Source organism: Opisthocomus hoazin, chromosome 6 (assembly GCF_030867145.1).
Source record: "Opisthocomus hoazin isolate bOpiHoa1 chromosome 6, bOpiHoa1.hap1, whole genome shotgun sequence".
NCBI lineage: Eukaryota > Metazoa > Chordata > Aves > Opisthocomiformes > Opisthocomidae > Opisthocomus > Opisthocomus hoazin.
Window position 1 is genome coordinate 32,726,409 of NC_134419.1, and position 17,559 is coordinate 32,743,967.

The 17,559-nt window shown below is 43.2% G+C and overlaps 1 protein-coding gene across 3 annotated transcripts in view; it reads left to right on the forward strand.

Annotated features, from left to right (window-relative positions):
- The first annotated feature begins 418 nt into the window (after positions 1 to 418).
- The window catches only part of COP1 (COP1 E3 ubiquitin ligase), a 128,072-nt gene continuing 110,931 nt past the window's right edge, over positions 419 to 17,559 (forward strand). For 2 of the 3 annotated variants that reach the window (XM_075422613.1, XM_075422612.1), the window contains exons 1-6: positions 419 to 790; positions 6,919 to 6,978; positions 8,471 to 8,568; positions 9,864 to 9,928; positions 12,365 to 12,484; positions 14,248 to 14,316. In XM_075422613.1, the coding sequence (XP_075278728.1) occupies positions 471 to 790; positions 6,919 to 6,978; positions 8,471 to 8,568; positions 9,864 to 9,928; positions 12,365 to 12,484; positions 14,248 to 14,316 (732 nt within the window). In that variant the 5' untranslated portion in view covers positions 419 to 470. Of the gene's footprint in view, positions 791 to 6,918; positions 6,979 to 8,470; positions 8,569 to 9,863; positions 9,941 to 12,364; positions 12,485 to 14,247; positions 14,317 to 17,559 lie in introns of all 3 variants that reach the window. The other variant, XM_075422610.1, reaches the window with a different exon arrangement.

Consider the following 17,559-nt stretch of genomic DNA (forward strand, 5'->3'; position numbering starts at 1 on the left):
GCTCCTCATCTTTCTTGAACTGGGGAGCCCAGCACTGGACACAGCACTGCAGATGGGACCTTACTGGGGCCGAGCAGAGGGGCAGGAGAACCTCCCTCGCCCTGCTGCCCACGCTCCTCTCCATGCACCCCACGATCCCATCGCCCTTCCCGGCGCCAGCCTCGCCCCTCAGACCGCGAGCCCCCAGCTGGCGGCGGAGCCCTGACAGGGACCGCCCGCCCCGCCCCGCCCCGCCCCGCCCCGCGGGGAGCGCGGCCCCGCCCCGCGCATGCGCGGCGCTCTGTTCGCCTGTCAATAAAGCTTGAACAAGCGCCGGGCGGGGGACGCGCGGGCGGGCGTGTTTTTTTTTTTTTTGCGTGGTTTTTTTTTTTCTTCTTCTTTGAACGAACTTTATTGTTCCCGCGGCGCCGCCCGGGCGGGGATGCGCTGAGGCCGCTCCGCCGTCGGCCCCGCTCCGTCCGCGCCTCGGCATGTCGGGCAGCCGCCCGCCGCCTCACCCTGCCGCGCCGCCCGCCGCACCGGCCTCCTCCTCCTCTTCCTCCTCCTCCTCCTCCTCCTCGGCGGCCATGGCGCCGGGCTCGTCCTCCTCGGGCGGCGCGGCGGCGCGGCCTGTGCTGGTGGCGGCCGCCGTGTCGGGCTCGGGCGCGGGGCTGGCCCGGCTGGCGGCGGCGGCGCGGCCCGGCGGCGGCTCCTCCGCGGCGGGAGGCGGCGGCAGGAAGAGGCCGCTGCTCACCCCGCTCTGCAACGGCCTCATCAACTCCTACGAGGACAAGAGCAACGACTTCGTCTGGTGAGCGCGATATGTCGCGATGGCGGCGGCGCTGAGGGTGTGGAATGCCGGCGGGGGGACGGGGCGACGGGCGGCAGCGCCTCAGGGGCTGGCTGAGGAGAAGGAAGCCTTGGGACATCGAGTTGCCCTGGGGGGGTTGCGGCTTTGGGGTTCCCCCCCCCCCCCCCCCCCATATTTGCGGCTGGCTGTTTGCTTTTCGGCCCTGCGTGGCTCTCACCCTGTCTGTTTTTAAGTGAAAATCAGGTTATTCCTCAGCAGCTTCCTCCTGGGGTATGCTCCGGAGCAGCCCGACGTGTGTCGGAAAGAACCCACGTCTCCGAGAGATTTCCTCGTAAGGCCCTGGCATCGCCAGCGAGCGGCTCGTTTTCCTGGGTGATAGGGCCCTGGCAGAGGGTTTTGTGCACTCGGCCGGGGATCTGAGGAGTCTCGTGGTGGTTGATGGGTCCAGCAAAGCTGGCAGGGGTTTGCCTCTCTTGCTGGGAGAGGTTGACTCGTTTGAAGCAGCAGTAAGATTTGTGTCGGTTCGGCACCTAAAACCAGAGGAGTGGGAAGTTTTCGGTGATGACAGGGTGAAGATTTTTCTTGAAGCTTTTCATATGCTGTCCTTCTCGTGTTCGGCCAAAGCTGCAGCTCGTGGCTGGAAATACCCTTTCGGCAGAAGTGGTAGACCAAGGCCCTCCGCAATGCGTGCTTTGGGAACTGTTGGTAATTTGCAGTTTTAAGGAGACCCCTTTGCTAATGGGTTTCAAACCTCCTAGCATAAGGAGTGGGTTTGATTTTTATAGCTGGTTGGCTGTACTGAAATGTGAAACAGAAAGTAGGGGTAAGTGTTTGCATCTGAGAGACAAACAGTGAGGAGGTACTGGAAAGAAGCTTGAGTTGTAGGGAAGTCATGTATCGGAAAGAAACAGTAAAAAAAAGAGGAAGAGAAGTGGGGCACAGCTTCCAAGATGGCTTTGTCTGACAGTTCTGACTTACAGGTGAGGTTTGCATGTTTGGCATCTCCACAGGATGGGAGTCTCAAAAAACCTGTAGACTTGATTTTGCAGCTTTGTGAACTGTCTGGCAGAGTAGATGGGAAATATCCTTGCTACTGAAGTGAGAACCTGAAGCTGCTAAAAAGTTAGTGGCGGAAAAAACAGTAGCTATACTTCTTGGTAGTAATAAGTAATAATAAAAAAAAACTGCTTGTTACTCTAAGTAGTTGTTTGCTCAGTAGCAGAAGTGGGATGGGAGCACAGATGCAATCAGCTAATGTCCTGCTCTGGCCAAAGGCTCCGGGCCGTGTTAGGTGGATTTAAGGGCACTGGGTGTGGGAGATGGCTGCGTTGCTGTTGCGCACGGGTTTTCTGGTAGGGGGGATTATGCGACTGCAAATGTCCCTGCCTCTGTGTTCCATCTACAGTTACACTCTGGCAGTAGGGGTGTGCAGCCATTGCTCCCTGTCCCGTTCTAGTCAGCTGTCATTTCCCATTTTGTTGCTTGTTGTAGAAATGAGAGTGTTTGAGGGGAAATTACACTCATAAAAGGTTGATAGGCCAGCTGTAGTAGTTTAAGATGGTTCAAAAAGCTGAGTTTCTTGGTTCTTTTTTGCTGCAGGTAGAGTACTGTGCATGCTTCAAGGAGGGTGTGTAATTAGCTGTTTTCTCCTCACTGAGGAGTACTGCTGGCTGAACAAGTGAGAGGAAAAAAATCAGCTGAGTAGTAATCAGGGTAAAAAGTATTTTCTTGTTACCCTTTTGGTATTTACAAGCACCACATTGGGCATACTGAAGTACAGGTCAGAAGCTTTAAGAGCAGTCCATGATTATAGTTAACTTACCTGTGTTTTTCACTGCTGTGTATTTCTGTGGGCTGTAGGGCTTGTGCTTGCTTATATTAACACAAGCTTCAAATTATAGTGTTGATCTTTTTTTCTGAGGTAGCAATACAGTTATGCAGTACAGAAATAAACTCAATGGGGCAACTCTGGAATTTGAGCGGTGTCCAAGAGGACAGTTGTGTGTGCGCAGGTTTAAATAATTAATTTAAACAAGCTTTGGATAGCTCAGTGTGAGAAGCAGAAGTTTTACATATGCTGTTTTTTCTTTCTGTAAGGACACTTTCAAGATGCTGCCGGCTGCAGGGAACATTCGATAGTTTTTCTGAACATGGGCTGTGAGTTGCTGTTGGCTACAGCTGTAAACTTGGTGGTATATTCTGGCTGTACTGGACTGAAGGTGGGAAAAGGGTAAAGAAGTTAGGGTGAGTTTCAAACATCACCAGTGTGCAAGTGGAAATCCCATAAACAGTGTTAATCTGTGCAACCTCCCTGCCTGTCTTCTGAAAGTGCTGTCTCAGCAATGTGAGGCCTAGGCTTTAACGTAAATGTTGGCGGACATTGCTAGCCTGGGTTGTGAAATGTTTATCAAGTGTACTCTCAGGAGTTTGCAAGCGTGTACTGTTTGTGGTGTGTATCAGCGGCTGCCTGGAAATGTGCGGCTGTAGTCAGGAAAGCAAATAGGCCTGGCTTACTGGGCAACCTTATTATGACAGGGGAAACTTTTTGTTTCTCTGTGCGGGATGTAGACTTTAAAGGGAGAATTTGTGCTGCTCCTGCAGCCAGGCCTCTTCCCAGTTGCCTGGAGAGTACCTGAGAGGCAGTCCTCTAACTGGAGGGTTTTCTCCTGTCCAGCAGGGTAATTGCTTACAGCTTTCACAGGCCTTACATTAACCTTCCCAATTAATGGCTGACTAAACCTCTTTAAAACCAGTTACTATCTGCTTTGCTCCCTGGGCAGAGGGGATCTGTAGGCTGTTTCTTCAGTGGCTGCTTTGTACCAGTGCTTGTTTCTGAGCTCTGGCACAACTAAGAACATACAAAAGAGAGGATGTTGCATGCTGACCTGGAGAGGTACACCCAGCAAACCCAGGATGAGCTTTTAAAAACAAGTCTTTCCTCAGGTGACTACCTGTTAATGCCAGGCATGGGCTGAGTGTAGTTGTTTGCGTGTTTGTGACCTGACAAACCCCTTTAGCAAGGAATACTGCAGATTGACCCTGGAGGTCACAAACTGAGAACACAGCGAGTTGTTTACAAACCATGTACAATGATGGGTTTGTAATCTATTGTTATATTGGAGCTTCATATTCAGTAGATAGTAATGATGGTGACCTTTAACCTGGCCACCTTCCACGTGACGGACAGAGCCTGCAGCAAGTCCTGCTCTCTGCTTAGACCAAAGAGGAGAGAAGAACAGGAGGGGGAAGCTGTAATGGGTCTTGTTTGCTGCAGAGCAGAAGGAAGTTTGAAATGTGTTTAGACTTTATAGTGACCACTTCAGCCAGGTGTTTGGGTTGCAGCAGGGTGACAGCAGCACTGCTGAGAGGTGCCTTGAAAACAGCTGGCAAAACTTAGAGGTGTGAACTTGGTTAAAATGATTTTTAAGATGTTTGAGGTCTACCCCATAGAGAAAGAATGGTAAACCTTTGCAGTGCTGGGTAGATAACTGTTTAGTACGTAAGGCATCAGTGTCTGGTAAAGAACAGTGGCATTTTTGGCTTGAAGTAATTCGCGTCCTTTTTACCTGGCTCTGCTGCTTAAGACAAATAGAGAATAAGAGCTATCTCATGCAGAGAAACCTTGATTTCACCACACCTTGCTTCTCACTTTTGGTGTGTACTGCGAGCTGCAGTGTGTCTCAAGTCCCCATTGTGAGACTACTTTATTAACCTTCCCTGTGTGTTAGATGAACTTAATTGGTGCGTAGCAGCTTTCATATGTTACAGCCAGCTTGGCTTTGGTAAGTATTAAGACATCAATCTTGTTTCCACTTGTAAATCAGTGAGCATTTCAGGGGAAAAGGTTCTTAATGGAAACTTGAGGCTCTGTTAACGATGACCCTGGCACTGAATGGCTACACTTGCTGCCTGTGATTGCTTTTTCTCAGCTGTTTTGGCTCTGTCACTTCTCCAGTCAAGCTGACATGAAGAAGAGTAAGTTTGGAAACAGTGGTTTTGGGTGACTGTTATGTTAGAAGGTAATCTTCCTATTTTAACTCTAATTTGTGATGTGCTATTGCAGGCAGAGGAGTGTTACAGCTTTGTTAATTGCTGTACTTTTTTGAGGCAGGACATCAGGCACATGCTGGAAAGAACACATCTGGCCTTGTGGGGAATGGCAGTTTTTAGCATGATACAGAGTGTGGGACTATGTTACACAGCGTGACCAGAAGAAGGCGAAGAAATTAAGCTCTTCATCACTAGTGGGGAGAAACCAGCCTCAGACGCTCATGTAACCACAAGTCTTCGAGCTGCTTTTTTAAGGGCCAGCTAACAGAATACAAAGATGCCTAATTCTCTTCTTGTTAATCCATCTTGTTGGCTAAGCTTGGTCATAATCTAGTCAGACTAAACAGTGCCTTGAAACTAAATAACTTCTAACTCGGAAACAGGGACTTGAAGTCCTGAAGTTGGTGCTACTCAAGACGAGTGATGTACAGAAAGGGTATGTCAGGGTGGAAAAGGGACAGGGGCATGTTAATTATTTTGAGGCTTCTTTTGAGGTGACTCGGTTCAGAGAGTGGAATTCTGGTTTGATTCGTTTGCCTTTACATTGTGTTTATACAGTCTATTTGGTGGAATATTTAAGACAACCTGGCTTGTGTGTTAGGTTGGACAAACCTTTCAAGGCATCTGTGTTTTTCAGCTTGGCGATTCAGAGGGGGATTGCATTGGCAGGGGACACAGCTTCCCCTCTACGGCCTTAAAAAAGTGGTTAAGAGGTGTTTCCTCCTTCCTATTTTTAAATGCCTAAGGGGGTGACAAATGTTAGTATCCTCTAAAATGGATGATAGAAGGGGGGAATGACTTCTTAGAAGGGGAGAAACTGAGGTGCTCCCCTCCCCTGCTCAGCCATGTATTGCTTATTTCATCTCATCTGGGTTTTTTGATCTTGGATTCAAAAAGATTTGTGCCTTTCAAAAGTTGTTAACAGTTTATTAACAGCTCATTCTGTGGGAGCTGCCTTGTTGGCAGAAGGTGGGAGGAGACTGTCTGAAGAAAACAAATGCTGGTGAAAACATCTGAACTGAGATTGGTGTGGACTTGCGGGAGTGAGGAGAGCATTTGGGTCTCTAAGGGCTGGAAAGCAAGGTGAAGCTTGTGACACAGCTGGCAGGTGTTATGGGCAGAACTGTGATGTTGCTGTCCACAACATCTTGCTGGATAGCTGGCCAAGGCCTGAAGAAAAGTATGGATGTGACAGCATATCTCACCAGCTGTCAGGGATAGCAGCTGTAGGAGTCACTGGAAGTAAGATGCAGCTCTCCTCTGCTTTCATTTGTGTTTCATTTTCCTTTCAAACATGTCACAGCCACTTGATGATGAGACAGATTTCTCCCACTACCCATCTCGCTGAATTCCTGTCTCCCTTGTCTTGCTCAGGTTCCTGTGGAGCACTGCTTGCTTGCACATCCTTCTTCTCTCCAGCTCCCAGCTTGGTTCTTGGTGATCCCTCCTGGAGAGCTGGCTGTGCTTTGATTGATAACTAGTCTTGGAAAAAACTAAAGCCCTTGTTTCCATTTGTATTCCTGTCTTCCATATGAATGGTCTCCTATTCTACCTATCCTGTCTTCTTCTGTGACTCTGTAACACCGTGCTTGGCTGTTGGTTCCCTCCTTTGGTTGCCCGGTACCTTCATTGCAGCCTCAGCCCTGCCTTGGCAGGCACACCCCTGCCTTGGCACCTGCTCCTCCTGCTTATTAGCTCTTGTTCTCATGAAATCATCGCTATTTCTGCTCTGCCTCTGTACATCACTTTTTTGACTTGGGAGATTCTTCTGCAGCCTTGCTTGTTGAAGGTGCTCTGGCTCTGGGTGGCTTGCAACCGTTGAAAGCTTTGAGAGAGAACACTTACCTGGTTTCTAATCGTAGCAAACTGCAGTATCTTTCTGAGTTCAAAGAACTGTGGATTGCCCTTTTGATCCTTATACTGCCTGGTTGCTGTGGCACTTGTGTCCTCTTTCATTTTACAAATAGAAAATATTACCTAAGCTTGATTAGGGGGCTGCTTTGAATTAGTAATGCTTTCCTTCCTTTTTGACATAAAAAGACATCTTTGTCATTTTTTTGGTTTTGTTTTGGTTTCAGCCCCATCTGTTTTGATATGATTGAAGAAGCCTACATGACAAAATGTGGACACAGCTTCTGGTAAGATTATTTTTATATTGTGCAAAATATCCATCTTTTACAGTGAGTGTGGACCGAAGTTGCTGTGAATCCTTCTTTCTGAGTTTTTGTTACTTTTCTGTCTTCTATCCCCACACTGAAGAAAGAGGTTGAAATACAATTTTAAAAGATGGGTTACCAGTTAGACTGAAAAAAGTCATTGAAGTGTTTAAAACAAGTGCGGTGCCACCACATTTCCTTTGTAAAGAAATAAAATGGTCATAAACTGCTGGTAGTATCCAGTACCCAGAGTCAGAAGAGTTTGTCAGCTTACCTCTATTGGTCCCACCCCTGTAGAGGTCATGGGAGGGAGTGTTGACGTTGGGAGGTTCTCCTTGCCTTTGTGCAAGACCGTGTACAGTTTGAAGTGGCTTGCACACTGTCTGTTACGATTCTCTTCTTGAGAGGAGATGCTTCAGGCTTGTTTCTGTTGTAAGGAATTGGCCCAAGGTCCACTTATTTTTCGGTGTGTTATCTCTGGCTATCATGAGGAACAAATATTTTGTGGAGAAGTGCAAGAACCCTCCAGGGGCACATGTGGAACTATCTGCTGCTCCTCCTCTCAGCTAGGCATTGGAATAAGTGTTGAGCCAGGATGTTTTCAATTCCTGTGTACATCATACTCTTACAGTGTCTGTTAACCAGAAATAAATCACCTACCCTTTACAAGAAGTAATATTTTTAGTAGCATAAAGCACTTCTGCAAGCAGCAGATTCAGTAACTTTGAGAAAAGTTTTGACCTGCAATGGGTTTTTGTGCTCTCTGTGGCAACGCTTTATCCCCGTGATCTGTAACTTTTTCAGAACTCCAAGGTGAGAAGCATTCAAATATCTTTTCTTAGAAAGAACAGAGCAATGTTGTCGCATGGTGTCTCTACCAGCAGTTGATATCAAGCTAGGGTCTTAGTGAGATGCTTAAACCTGATGCTGAAGTGCGTCTTGTAGTTCCTTGGTCCCTCAAATAGCTAACAGCTTGGAGAGCACCTCTGGAGTCACTTCTGCTGAGAGCAACAGCTAGGGGTGGGGGGAAATGTGAGAAGTTGGTGAAGGTTTTTCCCTAGATCAATTACCCAAAATGTATAATAGCTTTTAATGTTGCTTGCTAGGAATTTGGCTAATCTAGAGGAGTTGCTTCTGAATAATGCAGTCCGTTAGCTCTGCCTGTGGAAGGGGGCGGTGAATGAGGTGGAAGTGTGGCTGAAGTGCACGTTTCCACAGTCCTCAGGGAAGTGAGGTGCTTAAATACCTTTGGTAATCCTTGCCAAGGAACTTTGCTGTCTTTCTGCTGTAGCATGCTCTGAGTTAATATTGGAACATTTGACTTCACTGTGGGATCTTGGCAATGCAGCTGTGAGCTGGCAACACAAATAGAGTACACCTTATCTAAGGTTTATATTATTTACCTTGTGCTTATGTTTTGTTCCTTCATGTATGCTCACTTGTTTGTCTTCTTGTTTTTTATGTTTTTAAACAGCTATAAATGTATTCACCAAAGCTTGGAGGACAATAACAGATGTCCCAAATGCAACTATGTTGTGGACAACATAGATCATCTTTATCCCAACTTCTTAGGTGAGCTCTAGGCTTGCTTGCATGAGAAACATCTTAGTTGTTAAGGAAGGAAGGTGCTTGTAAATTCGTCCTATAAATAACAAGCTTCTGGATATTGAAAAGAAAATCCAAGCATCAGCCCTTTGGCCAACTGTCTTTTTTTTTTTTTTAAAGTAGTGGTTAGTGGTTCTACATGCTGAGCTACAGTAGTGAGACTGACTTGCTACTGTTTGCATACTAAGAAAAGCAAAACAAAGATGTTTTTCTAATGGCTGGAGATTTGAATCTCATTATTTACTTTTGTTTTCTTGCACTGGTGTCTGTCTAATAATCAAGAACATGCCCTGTTTAGAAAGCGTGGATGCTGAAGGGGAGGAGGCTGAATTACATACTGTACTATTTTGGCTACTATAGTGATGTCCTTTGATGTATGTATGTGTAAATTAGATACAGAGGAAATGTACCTACATGTAAACCTAATTGATTGCAGGTTAAACAGAGGAGGGGGATGTTTCTAACTGGAAATAGAGTTGAAGACTTAGTTATGGGGAGAAAAGATCAAAAGATGTGAAATACCAAAAATTAAATCAAATCTTTATTTCATATGCTGGGATACCCATTGTATAGTAAATAGAGTAAAAGCCACAGTGGCTGAGGAATGCTTCAGTAATGGGCATCCTGATTTAGACCAGAGCGTGTTGTGCTGCAGATGGTGCTGAGGCAGGTCTTGGTGTCTGTGTTAGGCTGAAGAGCACTGCTTCCTTGCACCCGCGTTCAGGGGTCTGAGGTATGTGCTGGAGGGGGCAGAGCTTGTACGTGTCTGCGGGAAGGGCTGAGGTTGTCTTGCTCTCTTTGCACCATTCACCAAATTGGTGTGAAATAAAACTGTAGCCAAAATGTATCTTTAAAAATACACATAGTGATTAAAGGAAAAAGTTGTTCTGTCCAGCTGTGCTTGTTTTCAGCCTGTAGTAAATCAGTTCATGTTTTATTGCTGTCATACTCTCCTGTGATGTACTTCTGCCTCAGAGTTGAAAAACTTTGTCAAAGAGCCATGGGTGCTTAGAAAAAGGAACTGAAGTAATTTGGGGGATGTGTAGGCTTTGTATTTGTTGATTTTTTTAAAATAATCTTTATATACTTTACCTAAAAATCAAGGAATAAATTGGTGAGGACATAAGTGGAGACATCTACTGTTTTAATTACTGGTAATGTGGAATTAAGAACTAAAGCAGCAGTATTAAGGTAGAATCTTTCATACTTGTTTCATGAACTTCAAATCCACCTCTTCTCTGACATTTATTTATGTTTTTTAGTCAATGAGCTAATTCTTAAGCAGAAGCAAAGATCTGAGGAGAAAAGACTCAAACTGGACCATTCAGTGAGTAGCACCGTATGTTCCAACTTTCTTACTTTATATTTATATAATGGTTTTGTGCAGCAATTGTGTTATTACGTGGCACAATTTAGAAGAAATTATACTGCTGAGCTGATGCTTTAACTTGTTTTATGAGGGAATAATACCAATATCAGTGGCCCTAGATCCCTTCAACCTTGTTAACTCTCATTCTTCCTGCCAGCAGTGTCTGTGTAGAGGCAAGCTGTGTTAGCATAGCTAAGTGCCATACGATGTATTGAATGTAACCTGGGAAACTACCCATGGAAGCGCACTTGTTTAAAGGTAATAATTTTCATTCAGTGTTGGAAATTACAGCTATAGTGAGAGTAAGGGATGATTAGAAGTGCCATGGGCTTGTCTGATCACATGCGAGAAGCTGTGTTCTGCAGGGAAGCTGGAGGAAAGCTAACACCAGCCACAAGAGGGAGAAGGATGCGTTTGGCGTACTGGTGTTCTGGCTCTGATCCTGGATAAAGCTGCCTGGATATCTGCTAGGCTTGCTTCATGTCACAGTGTCGGAGCATCATCTGTCTTCTCAGTTCATTAAAACTCCTGTACAGCAACAGTGGATGCTCTTGTACGTTAAGATCAAAAAGAGTATATGACATTAACCAGGAAACTTGTGTATTTGTCTTGCTGTGTCTGGCTTCCTTGGCTTCTGTAATTCAGAGATAAGGTCGCAAAGTAATATTAAATATGGGGCCCCTGTTTTTGTCAGTTAAATAAGCCCTCTATTGAAGTGCTATTAATTTAAGGGCTGCGTTGCAGAAACCAATGCTTTCAGCAGTTGTATGCTTTAGGAAAAGAGCACACTTCAAGGATTCATTGGTTTACTCACGGTTTTTATATTCAATACAAAATACGCATATACCATATTCAATATAAAATATGCATAAACCATATCTGTCTTAAAATGCACACAGTTGACTTGAAGGCACGTACAGTAACTGCTTGGAAGTTGATTCCACTTTTTCTCATAGTCCACCTTTAAAAACTATGCCTGTAGATGCCTCTATGTTAGATAACTACCAGTAAGTAGAAATCTACCATGACATCATGCCCGAAACAGTGTTGTGTCTACCTTTAGGCAGCAAATGAAAAAGACCAACATTTCTAAAGAGAAACCGTGCTGTTGTACCAGCTCCTTAATGTGCCTGTTCTCTTATATTACTTCTGGTATTAAGAGAAGTCATTCAAGACACGTTGCAGCAAATGCACCCTTTCTTGGTCATGGATTTGTCTGATAACAAATCATGTTAAGGCATCTTTGAAACTTTCTGAATAGTTTAGCAGTAGTACATTTAACTGGTATGTTACAGTTTGTCTCAAATCTTGTTGACTTGCTTAAAAATTGTATTTTCTTCCCAGTTGTTCCAGATTGAAATTGAGTTTTTGCCTATATGTTTTCCACGGGTTCTGTTGAGAGTTGTGTAAATGTTGTGTTCTATGTGGATGTTACATTTTACTGTTCTTAATCTAGTCAATACAAATAGGCTACAATGTCTTAGAAAATGTCTGGGTTAGGCTGGATGGTATTTCTAGTTCTTGGAAATTTAAATATCTCGATCTAGTGTCATAGCTTCTGTAAGGCAGGATTTTTTTTATTCCAGCTTTGTTTCTTAGAAGGCCTAAAGACCTTTCAGCTGTTCCTGTTGGTTCGTGAGGCTTTTTAATGTAAGGCTATATCAGCATTAACCTATTATTCAGGTTTCCCTATGTTAAGAGATACTTTTTTTTTTTTACTGACAATGAAGAGCAAACAGCTTGTAGGGAAGGAACAAATAGCCTGTAGGGAAGCATGGGCTGTATGGTAATATGCTGGATCTTGGAGGAGTCCTTCTCAGCTCTAAAAACTTGAATGAGAAGATCACCCTGATAAGCTCAGTCTTCCTTCCTGCTCTCACATTTCCCGTGAAAATACTCTTAAGAGCAGTAGTGTGGGAGGTGAGAATAGAAAAAACTAAGCTGTTACTACCTTCTTGCATTTGAAATTAGTATGAGGGCTTTACCTATTACTTCTTTTAAAAAATTAAAAGGTTTTGCCACTTAACAGTATTTCAGCTGTAATCCAACTAAGCTTGGATAAACATTTTTTTCTTTCTCCCCTTAGAAGTATGTTCTCAGAAACTAGGGCACAAATCAGATAAAATTGTGGCTGCGAAATAATCTCTTCCTAACAGCAGCTATGCTCTCCTAAAGGACAAATATCTTCCAAACAAGATAAGCAGTTACACAGTAGGACAGAAGAGTTATATCCTGTACATGTGGGAGAGTTGGGAATTCTGATTCCTGAAAATTGTTTTGAAATTTTGACAAAGGGATGAAATACTACAATGTTGCTTGTAATATCTGTTGCTGGATATAGCTCTGGGTGGCTTGAACTCGCTGTCTCTCCAACACTTCTTGTTCTCTTTCTAGAATGGCCATAGGTGGCAGGTAATTCAAGACTTATTGGGAACTGATCAAGACAATCTTGACTTGGCCAATGTCAACCTGATGCTGGAGCTGCTGGTGCAAAAGAAGAAGCAGTTGGAAGCAGTAAGAAGTTTATCTTGTCTTATTTAAATCAACACTGTTGTCTGGTTAGCAGTCTCTTCTTTTCATGGTTTTATCTTCTTGGAGTAAGATTCCGTTGCCCAATTAATGGCTCAGAATTTTCTGTTGCGTTTTTGGTGTTGGAAAGTTGGCCATCTCACTGACTTTTGTAGCAAACTGACACTTCAGCTGTGACACCAAGAACATTCTTAGTGTTGCTGCTGGCAGGGTTGTATAAATGAGCAGGGAAAATGGAAAAGGATAATAGAAAATGGCTAGCAGAACAGAGAAATGCATATGAAGATGTTTGCTAGTTGAGTGTTGCCCAAGTAAATACTGGATCTTTCTTGGTAAATAAGCATAAAGAAGTCTAAAATCTAGGTTAAGGAATAAACTTGATGAACATTTGAAAAAGATCACATCTATTAGTTTTTACTGGAACTGATAAAACCTGAATGACTGCCATCCCCGAAGATTTTTTTTTAGTGTTTAATGCTTGAAAGAAAAGTTCAAACGTCTTGTTTGAGGTTGGCTTGAAGATTTATGCAATGTGAAGCAAGCTGTTCCTGTGATTTGACTGACGTGCAGTTGATTTGGGATAGTTCTCATGTATTTGGTCATTCCACGCCGTTGGTCTTAAATGACCATTTTCCAGTTATGAGCCAGACCTGCTAAAGTAAACTGGATTACAAAATTTGGCCTAGTGAACTTTGGGCAGGAGGGTGGATTTCCATGGTGCTTTAAAACAGGTGAGGATAAGATGTATTTGGAGTGGCTTATCTTATTCACTCCTGCAGAATCAATATTTACACAGCTTATGGTTCTGGTGGAAGGAAGGTAACCCCAAAATATGTTTACTGACTACTAGCAAAACTGTTATATTACCCTATTGTGTAGGGTTTTGTGCATAACTCTTTTATTGTGGTTCAGTGAAGTTATGGTGGGAGAATGACTTCTAACTTCAGAGTAAAACCTCTCATGTTTTTTCTCAGGCCTTTGTTCCTATGTCTTGATCGTTTTTGAGTATTTGTTCCCAGTCCTTGAATAATAAATATTTTGGTGGGTTGTGAAGATAAATCCAGAATGCTGGGATGGAATTAGGGCTCTGTTACTGCTGGAATGTAGGTTTTATTTTCCTTTCCTATTGTGCTTCTCTTATCTTGCCCTCTCAAGTTTTTGGCTATTTTGGATGAAAATATTAAGCTGATGTTTGCAGTAAATTACCTGTTATGGAAAGTTTGGAAAGGGGTGTTCTGGTTTCATCAGTGCCTTTATTGTTGTCTTCCACTCCAGACAAATCTTCAGCAGTAATCTCTTTAGGTGAAAACAAATGTTAATTTTCAGCGGAGGTGCTTTTTTGTGTAAATACTTCATGCTTGAATATGTTAATCATGAAGTGGATGCTAATAATCTTCCAGGGTAGAAGATGAGTCTGTGAGGAACGTGTGTTCAAAACCCAATTTCAGATGCAGTAGCCAAAAAAAACTGAAAAGCATTTCAACGTGTTAGTAAGTCTTCAGTAATGCACAGAGAGCTGTGAAAACGATTTCTGCCCTCATGTAAAAACTTGTCGTGAGCCAAACAAAACCTTAAAACCTGTGAGGCAAAGTAAAACTACCATTCTTAAACCTGCCTCAAGCTATTTTATCTTCCTCACTTCTAAACAAGAGCTCTTTCTTTGAGCGTGGATTTCTGTGTCTAAAATGAATGTTAGTTTCTCTTAATGTATATGGAAGAGTTACACTTCCTTATTTACTGTGTTACAGGAGTCCCATGCTGCCCAGCTGCAGATTCTTATGGAATTTCTCAAAGTTGCCAGGAGAAACAAACGAGAGGTAATTTGCTTTGTGTTTCACTGGGTGAGGTGGTGTCTGGTGCTTTCTAGCAGTACATTTCTATTTAAGTGATGTGTTAGGCTGGCATTATTTCTGCGAAGAAGAAGGCAAGGCATGTTTGGGGAAATTTCAGGCAGAGGATGTATTGAGTTTTAAAGAAAATTAATCTCTTTACGTGTGACAACTTCAATTTTTAATCACTTGCCTTTTTTTCTCACACTGGTGAAACATGTGGGAAGATAGACTCCTCACTGCAAATTTACATCAGATTCTTGAAACAAGATTTTTTTTTTCCTGTGATAGGAAGACTGAAAGATGGGGAAGGAGTGAAATTGTCACTGAATTTTTTTTGGTTTAGTATATCAAATGCCATGGCTAATGCTGTGTCATAAAAGAAAGAATATTCTGTGCTCTTTCCTTATTTGTCTCAAAATGAGTGTCTCAAGGAATGCAGGAAGATTCCATAATCACATACACAGTCTTTCATGGTTTGGGAGTTATCATTTTTAATGTCATGCAATGCATAAACCCCAATACCAGAAATATCCCAGAAACAAAGAACATAAAACCCAACAGTGTTGACTGTGAGGTCAAACTTGAACTGTGTAAAGGCGATGGGTATAAGAAGCCTTGTCCAGAATGGGTTGAGGGCCTGGTTATGGAGTCACGCCGAAGCAAGTTGTTCAGATTCTGTCCGCCAACAGATATCCATGACCAGAATGAAATAGGGTAATGGAAAGGAACTAACCAAAGGGAGAAACTGAGTCCAAGATGAAGTTGCATTTGTAGAGTGAGACCTGCTAGGATAGGCGTGGTATCCCAGGAGAAGCAATGAAAATACTGTTTATTAGGATACCTGAATGTCAGAGGACAGTGTGAGAGCCAGGATATTCTCTAGTCTACTAAATGTGTAGATGAAGACAAAATGGCATTCTTCCACTTCAGATTGTTTGGTATGAAGCATACTATTTGTTTGATCCTTCAGGGCTGGAAAAAATGGAGACGTATATATTACTGTTATATTCTGCTTAAACAGCAGAGACACAAGCATTGCTCAAAACCATTGAGATATTTCAGCTTTAGTTTTTTGAATGCTGGTAGAAGTTATTTTATGGTGGCTTAGTCTATGAACGCCTCTCAAAGCTTCAGAGTATCTACCTTTATTTTCTTGTATTCGTAATGTTTAGTACTAGGCAGAGAATTTCAGAAGCTTGACCTGTCTTCGTTGCAGAGCTAACGCAGACTCTGGCCGTTGTCCACTGGCACTTGCTAAACACCTTCCATCAGGATTCAGTACAGCTTGAGGGACCGTTGAGATATCAGGGAAGTTTCCTAGTAACGCTGCATTTGTGTAGGAGGTGAACTGAGAAGTAGGTGCTTCAGGAGGTTCATGCACAGCTTAGCTAGGGTGCTCTTCCTTGAGTAATCCTGTAGTGATTCAAGTGCAAGGGTGTTTGGGGCAGTAGCAAAAAGTCAGTGATGACTTTGCTTTGTCGTCCTCTAGCTGAAGCGGAGTTAGAACAACTGTCACAGGAGGGGCTGTTGATATCTACTGTAGTTTGCATGAGTGCAGAGTGGGAAGGATGAAGGTAAATTGTATAGCTTCTTGTTTTTAACATACTGTAGTACTGTGTTCCACCACTGACTATGATTTTCAGCACCTGGGAAACCTTCCCCATCTCATCTGCATCAGCCTGTGGCTTTAGTAATAATGTACAAGGATAGCATCTTTAAGGCTAAAGCAACTTAATTTTTGCTGTAGATCTCTGAATATGGCCTTGGGAACATGCTGAAGCCTGTTGGGACAAGTAACTTATTTCAGATCCTCTCTGTCGCTGCTTATGTGTTCCCTCTGTTGCCGAGACTTCCTCTAATGTTGTTTCTTAGCCCCCTTTATATTCCAAAGTGAAATGCAGTGTCATCTCAAAAGGCTTTCGTGCAGGCCTGTCAGTTCTGTCCTTGCCATAGTGGTTAGCATCTGGCCTTGGCATTTATTGTGAGGGAAATGAGGACTTGTCGGACTTGCTGCTAGCAGTCTTTCTTTTCACTTGATAAGGGTAAAAAAGATGTGAACCAGTGGGTAGAAGTATGGAAAGTACAGGCCTGTCAGTAGGGTAGTCTTAGAAAGATGTCAAAATCTGTCTTCAGCGATCAAGCTATACCCATAGAGTAAATAAAGTCAGTTGATGTTTCCTTTGTAGTAAGTCCCAAGGTCCTCCCTGTAGCTGGTGCAGTTTGACAGGTACCCCTTTCTGGAGGAAGCTTTCTGTGTGGACAATATAAAAGCTACGATTTGGAAAGGGCATGGGTTATGCTGGCACCGAAGAGGTATCCAGGCTGCAGAAAGCCTGTGATGCTGGTTTGGAAGCTGAGGAGGGGGGTTTAAGTGGCCATATTAATACTGCAGTAAAGCAGAGGAAGGTTATCAGAGCTTCAAAGTTTACTGTAGTTTTTTTTGATGCTGTAATAGGTGACTATTTGGGGAAATAAGAATGGAACTCAAGGAACATGTGTGGACCATGGAACGCTTCTATGATACATTGCACTTAACGCCTGCTTATATGACTCATAGCTATTATGGGGAGGGACACTACCTTTTTTCCTTTGCTAATTCAATCCTGGTTCTAGTAAAGATGACTGCAGAGTAATTGCGGTTTCACTCAGTAAGCCGTAGCTGTAACATTAAGTTCTTAATCCATAAAAAAGCTTCTTTTGTGTATGACAGTGCTTGTTTAAAATTTTTGGCTTAAATGTTTACAGGAATGTAATATTGCCTTGTAACTTTGTTTCCTAATATGCATCTGAACATTACTTATTGCATGATTTTGTTAACAGGTTGTATTACATACTGCAAATTCTTACATGGAGACTAGGTACTTTGTTACTTAGTACAGATACTGCCTTAGAGTTAGTGTACCTGTATAATATTTCACAACATGTTCAGAGCATATAGTTAACCACCTGTAACCCTGCTTGCTCGGTTCCCATGTAAGTTTTGTGGGTTTTTTCTCCTGCCTTCAAGAAACAGTGAGTTCTGAGCTTATGGGGAGGGCTTATGTCTAGAAGAAAACTACATCTTTACAGACTTGTGCTTAAGAATTCAGAATATTGCTGTAGTCAAGCATTTTGACAAATGCCTCTTTCTTGCACTTTCATAATTTGTCTAGAAGATAAATGTGAGGTTCAGTACCTGCAGAAGTTCCTGTTAGAAATCCTGTTTTGATGTGTTCATAGCTTTCCAAA